Below are 14,961 nucleotides of genomic sequence, written 5' to 3' on the forward strand. Positions count from 1 at the left end.
GACTGATTATATCGAATTAAAAGTATTAACTTCTAAAAATCTACAAAAAAAAACTTCTTGAAATTATAAAAAAAAAAGAAAAAGAAAAAAAATTATAAATAAAACAAAACATCACTATGATAGTAGTAAATATATTTTAATATATTTAATTTATTTTTTTGCAGAAAAATATTCACAAAAATATTTAATTTTTTTTTATATAATTTATGTTAATAAGTTGTTTTAAGTTACCCGTTAACTTTTTTTAGGTAAATTTATTTTCAATTGAATGTTTTTGCTCCCGCCCATATAAATAATTGTTTTTATAAACTTTTTATTAACACTCTATCTATAAACATAAACGATGTTTACACAATGCAATCTTTATTTATTTATTTTATTTTTTACAAACCAAAAAATGATTTAAGATTTATTTTTATTTATTTTTTCAAACTAACAATTATAATACTTTATAGACATTACATCCTAATTGTGGGTTTAAGTATGAATTTCTTTTTTTTTATTATAAATAGTAATGATCGACCTAGGCTGGTATTGTTGCTTCTTCATAGAAATCTGGTTCGTCTTCTTCTGCATTTGCTTCACTTCCATCCAACTGCAAAAAAAAGTTAAAAATTAAATTTAAATAAATTTGAGTTAAATAAAAATAAATATTTTATACAACTTACTGCTTTCATCTGCTCTGCAGTATATAATGCTGCTAATTTTTGTCGCAATGGAACCATCATTATCAAAAAGAATGGAAAAGCAAGAGATATTTTGGAAGATTTTACCGCCCATAGTACAGCTAGAAGGAGCACTTGAACGGATGTGAACATATGCATCTTCCATGTTGGTACTCGTTTAACATAGGGTGTAGGTGGGTAATGTTTCACTGGCATGAAATATAGTCTCACCCTAAGGAATGAAAAAAAAAAAAAAAATAATAGTTAGTTAATGGTGAAATTTTTTACTTTAGACCAAATTTTACCTTTCAAAGAATTGAACTCCACTCATCGATGCAATACCCATATACAAGAAAACACCAAAAAGTACAGCCATGGGAATGAGTCTGAGAAGTGGAGCCATCGTCACAGATAAGCCAACCATCAAAGCAACAAAAAATCCAGATAATCTTTGCTCTTTAACATCAATGATGCGAGGTGATTCACCAGGTGCGTGAGTTCTGAAAAAAAACATAATGCAACACAACAGAATGTATAATGTAGATTAAACAATAAAAAAAAGTTAAAAATAGGTAATCGTTTTATTTAATGAAATTTATAAAATTGGAACTATAGCAGAAATTGATGATTAAATATTTCTGCCACAAGGAAAGGAAAGTAGTGATTTTCGAGGAAGGTGGTTTTGACAGAAACTATATGGACTTATTTCACAACTCATTTTTTAAATCAATTGGTTTCTATAAAAAGGGAAAGGAGTTACAAATATTTTTATGTCACGGACAGGGGCGGACTGGCCCACCGGGCAACCGGGATTTTTCCCGGTAGGCCCTCGGGCAAGAAGAAAATTTTTAAAAGCACTTGAAATTCTATTTTGTAAGAGAAAACTTTCTCATAAAATGCTCGGTTGCTAGTTAATATAAACATGTTGTGGCCTCCTATAAATCTTTCGAGGTCCACAGAATTATTTTTGTGGCCCTTTTATTAAATGTAGGCCCCCTATAGATCTTTGAAGGCCCACCGAACTTTGTTTGTGGCCCTTTAGTCAATGTAGGCCTCCTTTCGATCTTTCAAGGTTCACAGAATTATGCTTGTGGCCTTTTTAGTAAATGTAGGCCCTCTATACATCTTTAAAGGCCCACCGAATCTTGTTTGTTACCCTTTCATTAAATGTAGGCCCTCTATAGATCTTTGAAGGCCCACCGAATTTTGTTTGTGGCCCTTTAGTCAATGTAGGCCCTCTTTCGATCTTTCAAGGTTTACAGAATTATGCTTGTGGCCCTTTTATTAAATGTAGGCCCCCTATAGATCTTTGGAGGCCTACCGAACTTTGTTTGTGGCCCTTTAGTCAATGTAGGCCTCCTTTCGATCTTTCAAGGTTCACAGAATTATGCTTGTGGCCCTTTTAGTAAATGTAGGGGGCCTCCTATTGATCTTCCGAGGTCCACAGAATTATGTTTGTGGCCCTTTTATTAAATGTAGGCCCCCTATAGAGAGCCTTGGAGGCCCACCGAACTTTGTTTGTGGCCCTCTAGTCAATGTAGGCCTCCTTTCGATCTTTCAAGGTTCACAGAATTATGCTTGTGGCCTTTTTAGTAAATGTAGGCCCTCTATTCATCTTTAAAGGCCCACCGAATCTTGTTTGTTACCCTTTCAATAAATGTAGGCCCTCTATAGATCTTTGAAGGCCCACCGAATTTTGTTTGTGGCCCTTAAGTCAATGTAGGCCCTCTTTCGATCTTTCAAGGTTTACAGAATAATGCTTGTGGCCCTTTTATTAAATGTAGGCCCCCTATAGATCTTTGGAGGCCCACCGAACTTTGTTTGTGGCCCTTTAGTCAATGTAGGCCTCCTTTCGATCTTTCAAGGTTCACAGAATTATGCTTGTGGCCTTTTTAGTAAATGTAGGCCCTCTACTCATCTTTAAAGGCCCACCGAATCTTGTTTGTTACCCTTTCAATAAATGTAGGCCCTCTATAGATCTTTGAAGGCCCACCGAATTTTGTTTGTGGCCCTTAAGTCAATGTAGGCCCTCTTTCGATCTTTCAAGGTTTACAGAATAATGCTTGTGGCCCTTTTATTAAATGTAGGCCCCCTATAGATCTTTGGAGGCCCACCGAACTTTGTTTGTGGCCCTTTAGTCAATGTAGGCCTCCTTTCGATCTTTCAAGGTTCACAGAATTATGCTTGTGGCCCTTTTAGTAAATGTAGGCCCCCTATAGATCTTTGAAGGCCCACCGAATTTCGTTTGTGGCTCTTTAGTCAATTTAGGCCCTCTTTCGACCTTTCAAGGTTCACAGAATTATGGTTGTGGCCCTTTTAGTAAATGTAGGCCCCCTATAGATCTTTGAAGGTCCACCGAATTTTGTTTGTGGCCCTTTAGTCAATGTAAGCCTCCTATTTATCTTTCGAGGTCCAGAGAATAATTTTTATGGCCCTTTAGTCAATGTAGGCCTCCTATGGATCTTTCAAGGTCCACAGAATTATGTTTGTGGCCCTTTAGTCAATGTAGGCCTCCTATGGATCTTTTACAATAATAATTTGCCTCCACTTTAAAGTTCCTATCGATATGCATCCTTTTGAAATTTTTTAAATTAAAATATTGTAAAAAACTTATAGTATCGTTCATAATAATTTTTTTTTATTTAAAGAATTTTTTTAGAAAATTGCCGTTCCCGCCTTTTTGATTTTTTTTAGTGTTTTTTTTTCGACTGTTTAGATACGCAAATTTTTTTCTGAATTTTTAAAAAAACATTATTCTTATAGGAAAAAAAAACATTATTGTTATAGGAAATTTAATCCTCTACAAAAAAGTTTTAAATGCGATACATAAAAATTTTGCTTTGTTTGCGAGATATATTGAGAACCCCAAAACCGGGGCTTTTGCACCCCTATCTTCAATTTTCACCCTCTCATTTAATAGCAATCCGCGGTTTTATTTTTAGAAAATAGTTTCGGGATTTAGGATAAACAATATCATATGAGATCGTTTTTTTTATAAAATGTTTTAAATTGATAAAAATATGCTTAAAAAGCTTAAAAAGATCAAAAACAGTAGATTTTCAAAATCCATATTTTATCCAATTTTAGACGTATTTAATTTTTGTGACCATTATGTTGAAAGATAAAGTAGTATTCTCTTTTCTCCTTTATATCTAAAAATGCTCAAATGATACAAAAAAACTATTAGTAAAAATATCAAAAGTGTCGTTTTTTCCCTTTTTGAATAGTTTTTTCTTAAGTTTTTTACAATTTTTTAATTTGAAAAAAATTTTAAGGGATGCACATATCGATAGAAATTTTATTTATCTTCAAAACATTACTTGGTAAAAATTTTCAAATTCAGCTTGGTTTTCAAGTTATAGAGATAGACAAAAACCCAAAAAGTAACAATAAGGGTCGAAAATATTTATAGTCACAAAATCCATAGATTTTGAAGAAAAGTATTTTGTTATCTTTTCCAAAAAACGTACTACACATGCAAAATTTAAAACGAAAGGTTTTGATTTTTTCTTTCAGTAAGAAATTTTTTTGTCAAAAATTTACTTTTAAAATCTTTTTATACATTGCTCTTAAACATCTGGAGTGACCCAAAAAAATATTTTAGTGTTTGTTGCTTATTTATTCAGCTATCAGGGCCGGTTTTTCTGTTCAGATTAGTCGTTTATTACTCAAGATATTGCCCGAACTATGCTGGGAAAAAACAACGACAAAAAACTGAGAAATTATGCCTCGAAAACGAAAAAAATTTCTTCTAAAGTAATTTCCGAGACCCTTAGGACAAAGCACGTAAGAAAATAAAATGCACTATACTGCGTCGCACTTACATGCTCTTGTAGTTAAAAGTATCTTTATCTTAAATATCTATTGGAAATTTAAGATTTTTTTAAGTTCCGAGAAAAAAAAATTAAAAAAAATATAAAGTTAAAAAATTAAATTTAAAATAGAAACTTTTTTTAAATTTTGTTTTGCATTTTACACTTTAAAATGACAAGAAATACCTGTCTGTAAATTTTGATTTAAATTGGCTTATGCTTTGATGAAATATAGAAACCAAAAAAATATGACAATTTTTGCAAAAACGACAACGCCATATTTCCGTTTTCCGAATTTTTTGAGAAAAACTAAAAATGCAGTTTTATTAGAATCCAAAAGACTATTACGTACACAAAATTTCGAAAGCCGTTTTCGAGAAAATTGCGATACCTCCAAAACGGTATATTGAAAAAAAAAACGTGTCTTTGGAATAAGGTAAAAATCATCTGCACCAAGTTTCAAGGAAATCCATCTACCATCTACCCGTTTACGCCCTAGCTCGTAGGACAGACCGACGACGGACGGCATGACGAAACCCACTTTTTTTATCTTCTCCATCATGGTAATGTTGGTTTTGATTCAAACCTCAATTTTTTTTCTACACGAAACCAACACTTGCCCTATAGAGCAAGTAAAAATAGTGGGATTGAGTGTCCATTTTGGCTGTAAACCAGTGCAATTAGAAGTGTTATAGTTTCAAAAGTTTGTGAAATATATTAAATAAAATACACTACTGGGGTCCCACGCACTTGCCCTTATGGTGAAAGTAACTCTGATGTTAAAGAATTTTACTGAACAAAATTAGGGAAAATTAAAATTTGATATTTTTAAGGAATTCTATAAGTAGTCAAAATAAATAAAATCTGTTTTTGTAATTAAAAGATCATTTAAAACCGTGTTTATTAAATGATCTTTTACACAAAACTAAGTACCTATGCTATTTCATATTTTCCATGAAAAGGAACTTTCAGAAAAAAAATTCGAAAATCGTTAAAGCCGTTTTATAAAAAAATATTTTTTTATATATAAAATTTTTCTAACATTTTTCAAAAAATATAGTTGGTATGCCATTTATAAGAAATAAAAAACGAAATTTCGATAAAATTTTTATCAACCCGTTTTGAAAAAATCGATTTTTCAAAAGACAGGCAGGTACCGTTAGTTTTGGCCCTAAAAAAAATTTCAATTTGGCCTCCAGGAAATCACCCAAAACTATTAACTACCAAGTTTGAAAAAAATCGCTCCATTAGTTTAGGCTATAACTCGTGGTAATTAAAGACGGACAGACAAACCAGAATAGCGGGACCCACTTTTTTAGCATACTCTATCATCTTAATGTCATGTCTGATTGTTATCTCAAGTCCGATTATTTTTTCGAATCCTTAACTTGCCCTATAGTACCAATATCGCAAGTAAAAATGTCAATTTGTCTTCACCTTTCGAGACAAACCGGGACCAGTTATAAAATTGAATTTAATATAGCCACGGAATTCGTTAGAACATCATTTTTTAGATAATTTTATTGTGAATAAGACTGTCTTTGGCCATTTTTGGTTAAAATGAGTAAAAATGGAGCTATTAAATATAAATGGTACCAACCTCTTTTCCAAAATGGCGGCTGCTTTCGACATCCTACCACCCCAAAAAATTGACTTTTATGATAAGAACATTCATCCAAATACATTCCACGAAAAAAATTTAGTCCTGCGAAAAATGCGATTTGATTTACTAATTTGCCTGGGCTATAATATCATTCTAAAACGTTGTGTTGAGATCAAATAATAATAATAAATAACATTCTACATTAGTCAAACAAATTAAGATAAAGGTTTTTTCGATTTGTATTTGTATTTTTGGAAGAGGTGGACAATTATGAAAAGTGACATTCGATATATTGATATATAAAGGCCTTATATATGATATATGTATAAAGAATACATATTTTCTTTTGACTAAACTGAAAGTAACACCCACTTAACGTTTTAAAATGAATGTTATATAACTTAGCCCTGTAAATTTTTTTTATTTTCAATCACTCAAATAAATTGATCCGCCTGTTCACAGATTTTATAGATCAATCTTCTTCTTCCTTTTTCTCGGCGCTGTTATGATCTCGATGTCGAGGGGATCATAACCTTCCCACGTTACTGCTTCACACTAGTGATCCGCCTGTGGGGTTCGCCGGGTTGACCTCAGAAATCGGCGGCAAGCCTCCCGGTTTTGTATTGTTCCGTTTCTGAGGCCAACTGAATGCTGGTGTTTTTGCATTTGCTTGTACCAGGAGTTTTTAGGCCTACCTTTCTTTTTATTTCGTGTTGGAACGTTATATAGATTTTATAGATCAATAAACGTGAAAAAACTTAATATCAAGAAACAGTTTCTGCATATCAACTTTTCTTTTTAAAAATTTTAAAAGTGAATTATGTATTTGTGGCCCTTTTCCTTAAAGTCCCGGGAGGCCCTTTGACCCCCAGTCCGCCCCTGGTCACGGAGGTCACATAAGGAAATACAAAAGTTTTCTGTTTTCTTTTTTTCTGAAATAATAGAATAGATAGTAAAATAAATGAATTGGCAAGAAAAACACCGGCACACAAAAAAAAATGTCCATGTACCAGGAACCAGACCTATCTTTCTATATGTTTTTGGACCCGCTGAATCCGAATTTCAAGTCCGTTTTGTCCGAACAACCTCCAGTTTTGAGAAAACTCCAAAAAAGTCATAAAAATTCAAACAAAATGCAGTCACAGCTCAAAACTGGAGGGTGACCAGGCCAAACGGACTTGAAATTCGGATTCAGCGTGCCCAAAAACATATAGAAAGATAGGTCTGGTTAATGGTACATGACACTTTTTTTTTTTTTTTGTGCCGGTGAAATTAATGGTCTGAGAATATTAAGTAAATGACCCTTCTATTTATTTTTCTTACTTGAGGTAATGCGCGGTGCATTACTTAAGGATTTATGATACGAAATATGTATTATATAGTTTAGGTATGTATACCAATATTTTTGAGTTTTATTTTGCACTTAAGAACATTGAAACGTTCAAACTTTTTTTCATAAATGTTAAAAAGTAAAAAAAACAATTTAAAACAAAAAATGTATCTATTTGAAAAAAAAAAAAATATTTACTGCAACTCAAAAAAAATTTAATTTAATTTCAATTGAAATAGCAATTTTCTTGGTAGTTAACAGTTTTGGCTGATTTCCTAGAACCTAGAAAATAATCTGAATTTTGTTTAGGGCCAAAACTAATGGTACCTACCTGTAATATAACGGAAATCGAAATGTTAATTTTTTTCAAAAATGGTTGTACTGATTTTGATTCAAATTTTTGTGTGTAGTGTAACACATTTTTGTTAAAGCTCTCCGTCAGTATATACAAAAATTTTCAAAAAAAAAAACATTTTTGGATTTTTAAAAAATACCAATAGGTACATACTTCAACTTCATTTTTTGAAAAATCAATTTTTTGAATTTTATCGAAATTTCGTTTTTACTAACTTTTTTTTTAAAGCAGTTGTTAGTATAATATTTTTTTTTTTTTTTTTGAGATGATCTGACGTGAAAATAAATAATTTTAAAATATACTGGAAAATTGGTCTCAAAAATGTATCTTTTTTTGTTTCCATTTTTACACTATTTTTTAAAGTTAAAAAAATGTATTCATATGTATGTAGGTATATTGAAATTTTAAAAACTCATAAATTTTTACATCAACTTTTTTTTATTGAAGATTATGTGTGTAGTCTTTTTGTTTGTTCAATGGTAGTCTTTTTGAAAGTCGATGCAAACAACTTTATTTTATTTGTATTGCCCAAGTCCCAAATTTATTTTGAATTAAAATTAAATATAAAAGAATTAAAAAATAAAAACTCACCTAGACATCACAGTCAAAGACGATACATGAGCAACCGAACGCACTGTTGCCGCACAATGCCACGGCATTCCAAAGAAACCGCATATCACATTCATAAAGCATAAAAGCACAATATCAAAATGCAATCCGGAACCTTTTTTCAAGCCACGTTCCGGCTTATCAACAATCAACTCCGATATATGTGATTCCATAAAAATCAATATATAAACAAGTATAGCCGGTATCCCGGTTATAAAAGGTATCCAAACAGGTACATTTCCCAATGGCACAAACCATCCGCCACGAGTAGGATCACTAGGTGATATACCCTCAGGTACACTTAATTTCTCAGTATAAACTTCTGGGATAAAATAATCTACAGCAACAAATATTGCAATAGCAATGGGTACACCAAAATCACCCAAAGCTCGACGTGCATTTCTGCCCAAAAAGTGTGAATTACGGAAGAGTTTCAAGTAATAGGCTAGTGTGAAAGTTCCCAGTGTGAGAATTGTACAGAAAAGTGCTGTATTTGGCATGTTCATTGGCTTGACAGGTGTTATGATAGCTGTTTCTGTGATGTTGTTGATATCAAGTGAAGAAATATTTACAGGTACAATGGAATCATTTCCCATTAACATTGCATCGACCATTGTTTGCGGCGGTAAATTGTAGTCCGCTAACAATGGATGCCTCTTGTAGACGGAAAATAGCTTTGTTATTGTTTCCACGATGTAAATTAGTGTGATTAGAGCTGAGAAAATCTCCTGAGTAAATCGTGTAAACAGCCTCACATAAACACTTCCTTCGAAAGCTGATACAGTTAGAGCAATTACGGCAAGCCATACACCGATGTACGCCCGAGCTGTGAGAAAGCTGAAATTATTCTCCTGACAGAATTGATAAAGAGCTTCGTCAAAGAGCAGGAGTGGTCCCGTTGTACCGATAATCACCAATGGTTGCCCAGCCAACAAATGAAATACTACTCCGACAACAGAGGCTGCCAGAAGCGTTTCGGAGATCCCGATCAAATTGTGCGTTTTATCGGAGGCCAAGCCACCGAAAGTGATCGCCGTCGATAGGCAAGCGAAGTACATGAAAACAGTTGCCGCCAGGGTTTCAGTATTCAAGCCGTCTAATATATCACTTTTGTACATTGGCAAACGCCTCTTAAGATCGTTCCGAAGACCACCCCAAAACTTATGAGTCTTCTCCAGCGGATTCATTTTCTTCTTATCATCGTCGTCGCTCTTTTTCTTCTCAATGGATTTGATATCTTTTGACTGGGATTGGGGTTGGGATTTGGCCTCTTTAGCTTGCTTACTCTGTAATAAGACCGATTTTATTAGTTAGGAAAGGGTCCTTCAAGGTTTTTGATATATTCAAGAACTTACTTGTAAAGCTTTTGTTTTGCGCAATCGAATCCAATCCTTCTTGGCTTTAAGCTCGGAGAATGGCAACAGATCATGACGATCCCAATTGCCAGGTGGAAGGACAATGGAATCATCAAGGAACTCATTGATAGCCGATAGAAGATCCTTACGATCGTCTGCTTTATAGGCAATAGAATGAAAAGTCTCATTGGCCATTAGAGTGGCAATAGAACGACCAACTTCATGGTAATCCAAATCGACGGTCTTTGGTCCCAAAAGGATAAACATGAATCGAACTGGAATTGGAACTTCAGTAATGTTTTGCATAAATACTCCTTCAGCTAAACGGACAAATGCAATTGTTGGCGTTTCGAGGAATTCAACAGCACCAACCTAGGAAAAGATTGTCCCTTTTATAAATCTTCACTCAAAATTATATATAGAAAAGAATTTAAGACTTACCAAAACGGTTGTTGCTTCAGCACCAACAGGTATCCTCTTGAGAATAGTGTCATTTTGAAGCTTTTTTAGATCTTCTTGGGATGAAGTGTACATCATGTCGTCTTTCATATCGATTTTAAGGTCATTGTTTTTAATCTTACTGCCAGCTATTTCATTAGCTGGCATGATCTTTGGCTTCTTATCCTCATTAAGGTTCTATAGGACCAAAAAAGGATTTGTTTGAAATTGTTTTAAAAATTGATAAAAAATAAAAAAAAAAAACATCAAACAAAAAGGACATTCCAAAAACGATCCTGTTCCATATCTATTTATATGGGGAACGCAGTGCAAACATCATGCAAAACGTCGAATCAGTATTTCGGAAGGAAATAAGGATAATCTAATATAAGCGGTTGAGATAAGTTTAATTAAGCCAGTTTTTTTTGTCCACAAAAAAATCATTTTTGTGTATAAAAAATTAAAATCCTTAACAATCGTAAAAGGTTGAAACACACACAGAAAAAAAAAATTATTATGTAGTCTGCACTAAAATTAAAAAAAAAAAAAAACAAATAATAAAGAAAAAAGAAATTATGTAATAACAACAATCTTGTATAACGATAAAACAACAATATTAAAGTCCTGTTGTTTTTTTTTTTTTTTTCAATACAAAATCAATAAAATCTATAGAAGCAAGCAAAAAAACTTTACACTTATGTAGGACATTGTTGAATGTCGTCTGCAGGAGCGATCAATGTATTGTGGTGGTGCTAAAGTTGGGGGAGAGTATACATTTCTTCGTAACGGCAAATCAGTTCGTTGGTCATTTCCCATCCAAAGTAACTTTTTTTTGTCAAAATATTGTGTAAGATTTTTTTTTTTGAAAACAAAAAAAAATTGATACAAAAAGGAAAAAGAAAACATATCCATTGGTCTTTTTTTTTTTTTTTGTATTTTTGAGTTTAATTAAAATTATTTTTTCAATTTTGAATGATTGTAATCATTTTTGAGCAAATTGAAATTTCGAAAAGTAGTTTTGAATGAAATGAAGGGTATTTAACCAAAATGAAAAGACGCGTGAATGTAATGTGTTTTATGTTTTGATTGAATTTGTGTTTTGTGTAGTGTTGGCAATCGAAAAACCATAACGTGTGTTAAAGTTAAAAAAAAAAAAAAATGGTGAACAAAATTTAAAAGTAATTATGTATTGTATTTAATAATGTATAATTATATCCAATGCAAATATTCACCTAATTACCTACTAACTAATTTTTTAGAGGAATTAAATTTGATCTCTTCCTTCCTCAATTTAAAGATCATATTTTATTTATGACAAAAAAAATTATTGACCCTTGAATCTTCTAGATGTTGTCCGTCAAATTTGGTTTTACTTGATAAGGCATTTATTACAAAATGTACCAATGTGTTTTGTGTTAAATATGTTCATTCTGAGAAATATTACTTTTGCAATGCAACATTATATATCAGCATTAAACCTGGATTCAATGGTTAGTAGGATAGATTGTTACGTCAGAGGTTCTGAGTTCTGGCAAACTAATTAAACGCACACCGGAGCAGTTGGGAGTTGTAAGTCACATTCATTGAGTCGTTGTGTCGTGCCGCAAATTTATTACAGAAAGAATCACGAAAATTAAATTTATGATGCAGATTACAAATACTAGCATCATTGCCTACAGTTTGTGCATTTTTAATACAAATCCTACTCACCTCCTGTAAGATGAAATAAAGACGCATTCCAAATTATAAATAAAAAAATAATATAGTTAAAAGTATGCTATTACGTTCTTAACATTTAACTAATTTTAATAAAAAGAATGATATTTATCGACTTGTAGGTAACTTTTTTTACTAAAAAGTTTGTTTAACTTTATTATAACTTATTCCAATTAATTTTCGATCGAAAAATGGTACACGCTTTGAAAACAAAAATATTCTCTTAATTGTTATTTCAAAATTGTATTAAATAAAAAAAAAAAACTTTAGAATTATTGGCGGTGACTCCAACAGAACTGATTAAAATAATTCGTTCATAAAAAAAGTTATTTTTTTGAGATTTTTCGACTATGACACCATTTTTTTTTTAAATTGAATAGTTCAGGATTTTTTAAACAGGTCAAAAAGCTCTTTTCTAAACAAAAAGCTAAAGAAACAAGATTGATATATCTACAAACAAAAAATGTAAGAAAATTGCAACTCGAGATATGGACGTTTAAAAGTCCAAAATGAGAATTTCTATGTTTGAGATATAATTCACCAAAAATCAGCATAAAAGGTATTGAAAATAATTTATATGTTATTAGAAAACAAAATTTAAAAAAAAAACTTGACACGTACCTATCTGCCAAATTTATTATTTAACTTGTTTTTTTTTTTTGCATCTTTGTTTTTAGAAAAATTACAAGTTTTTACATTTCAATACAATGTTTAACAAAAAATAAAATTTCAAATTTCTTTGATCGTGACCTTATATTTGTAGGACATTTATTGAATATATCAAAACTGCATACTTTTTTCAAAATAGATACCTACTTCAAAAATATGGATTAAGGGACAAAAAAAATAGTTTCTTAGACGTTCAGGCATTGCAAACACTTTTGCTTTGACAAAAGTTAACAGAAAATACGTTAGTCGTTTCGGAAAAGTTCAAAAATCAAACAAAATGGTAGGTATGTACCGTTTATAATGATTTTCGAAAAAAAAGGGGTTTGTGATCAAAAGATTGACCTTGATTAAAAACAAATTTGATTTTTCAACAAGATCGTAGGAGGAGGAATCAACTCATCCGTTAATAGTGGAGTAACTAAAGCTCAAAAATTGGCAATATTAGGGAACCCGGCCGAACAGCTTAGATTTGTATGATCTTTTTTTCAAACGTCAGTAATTAAAAATACTTTAAAGTCTATAGATTAAAAATTGCCGGTGTTGCCGTTTTGATTTTTTAAATTTAATTGAAGATTTTTGTGAACAAAAACAAATTTTTTTCAAAAATTTTTCTTAAATTTCATAAATTAATTGATGCCAAAAGATTGTCAGGAAATTCAAAGCTAGAAGCTTAGTCATTATTTAAAATTAAAATTAAGTTAATTGAATGAACGGCTTTTGAAAGAATGGTAATTGAACACACATTTTTTGAAAAAAAAAAAAAAAAATTATTGAAAAAATTTTAACATGTCGTTTTTTAAACTTGGTCGTAATATAAAATGCATTTATTTTCAAATTTTTTTGGATGCATTTATTATGATTTCAAATTATAAAAGGATATGTCAATATGTATTACGGTTTATGAAAAAAATTAAAAAGTATTTCATTTTCGAAGGACTTTTTTTAATAAAAGTTTTGAAAAAAAATGTAACTTATTTTTTTTTTTTAAAGTTCAACATCTAAACATAAAATTATTTTTTATTCATTTAATAACCCTTACTGTTGAAAGTTAAATAGCAAAAATTTAAAGTTCCTATTTACCACAGTCTTTGAGAAAATTATAAAAAATAAAAAAAAAACCATTGAAATTGAAGTAATTTTTCATTTTTTTTTTTTCAAAAGTGTGATATGTTTTACCTTTTTTGCTTCGAAATTCAACTGATAATATTTATGGCCAAAAATTTTTTTTAAATAAATTCATATTTTATTAGAAAAAGTTTGGAAAAAAGTCAATTAAAATTATTCTAATAACATTTTTTTTTTAAATTCTGAGTTTGAGGACCATTTTTCAAAAAGTCTTGATTAAATTTAGTGGATTTAAATTTAAGAGATAAGAATGAGCTTCTGGCTTTTTAAAAATGTATTTTAAAATATTGTAGGTGTTGCCGTTGTTTTCAAAATATTTTTTTTGTGTTTGAGGTCAGAATGTTAGAAAATTGCATTTATCGCTTAAACGATGGAAGATTGTCCCTTACAGCCTTTTATATATTTTCCTTAAATTACCTAGAGAATTTTTTGCTATCAATTGTCTTATGAAATTCAAGCAAAAAAATGGTTTTGTTAAAAAAAATTTAATTTTAATTTTAAAAAACAATACGGCAACACCGGCAATTTTTAATCTATAGACTTTAAAGTATTTTTAATTACCTACGTTTGAAAAAAAAAATCGTCAAAATCAGAGCTGTTCGGCCGGGTTCCCTAATAATTTGCTTTAGTTACTCTACTATAAGGCGGGTTGCGGGACCCATTTTTCAATCATCGTTAAATCATATTTGATTGTTATCTCAACTTGTTTTTAAGAATGCATTTATATAGGTACTTACTATATGTATACTTACTTGGAATATTATATCGCAAGTAAAAATAAAATTTTGAGAATGTGTTTGGTTGTAGTTATTTCATTTTATTTGTCGGAAATAATATTTTAAGAGCTTACTTTTTGAAGTACCTACTGACTAGTTTTTTTTTTTTTTGAGATATACTATAATACCTACTCGTAATAGAAGATTGGTTTTATTATACAAACTACAAAGTCTTCTCGTAACTACTGAAATAAATCAGCCATGTAGATAAAAAGGATTAAAATCGTCTTGAACTCATCAGTCAACTTTGATCGTAAAACATCTTGTAAATATGCATTTTTTTATATTGCCTTTTTTTATATTTAATTTGTTTTATTATTTTTTAAGTTTTGAAAGAAGAACACACACCACATTGCAAGTATCTTTATAAAGCTCCCTCTATACTTCCTTACTTCGGCGTTATTTTGATCTCGATTTCGAGAGGAGCATTACCTTCTTAAAATGTTTTTTCTTATTTTTTCGAACGAACGATTGATCCGAATATTTTTGATAATATGCAAATAAAAAC

General features: G+C 30.8%; 1 protein-coding gene across 8 annotated transcripts in view; it reads right to left on the reverse strand.

Moving 5' to 3' along the window:
* Positions 1 to 299: 299 nt before the first annotated feature.
* The window catches only part of LOC129909192 (anion exchange protein 3), a 102,662-nt gene continuing 88,000 nt past the window's right edge, over positions 300 to 14,961 (reverse strand). For 6 of the 8 annotated variants that reach the window (XM_055986211.1, XM_055986209.1, XM_055986213.1 and 3 more), the window contains 7 exons: positions 10,861 to 10,992; positions 10,171 to 10,365; positions 9,730 to 10,101; positions 8,357 to 9,660; positions 971 to 1,165; positions 669 to 897; positions 300 to 595 (listed from right to left, as the gene is read on the reverse strand). In XM_055986211.1, the coding sequence (XP_055842186.1) occupies positions 524 to 595; positions 669 to 897; positions 971 to 1,165; positions 8,357 to 9,660; positions 9,730 to 10,101; positions 10,171 to 10,365; positions 10,861 to 10,992 (2,499 nt within the window). In that variant the 3' untranslated portion in view covers positions 300 to 523. The remainder of the gene's footprint in view (positions 596 to 668; positions 898 to 970; positions 1,166 to 8,356; positions 9,661 to 9,729; positions 10,102 to 10,170; positions 10,366 to 10,860; positions 10,993 to 14,961) is intronic. The other 2 variants (XM_055986215.1, XM_055986216.1) reach the window with 1 other exon arrangement.

This window comes from Episyrphus balteatus, chromosome 2 (genome assembly GCF_945859705.1).
Source record: "Episyrphus balteatus chromosome 2, idEpiBalt1.1, whole genome shotgun sequence".
Taxonomy (NCBI): domain Eukaryota; kingdom Metazoa; phylum Arthropoda; class Insecta; order Diptera; family Syrphidae; genus Episyrphus; species Episyrphus balteatus.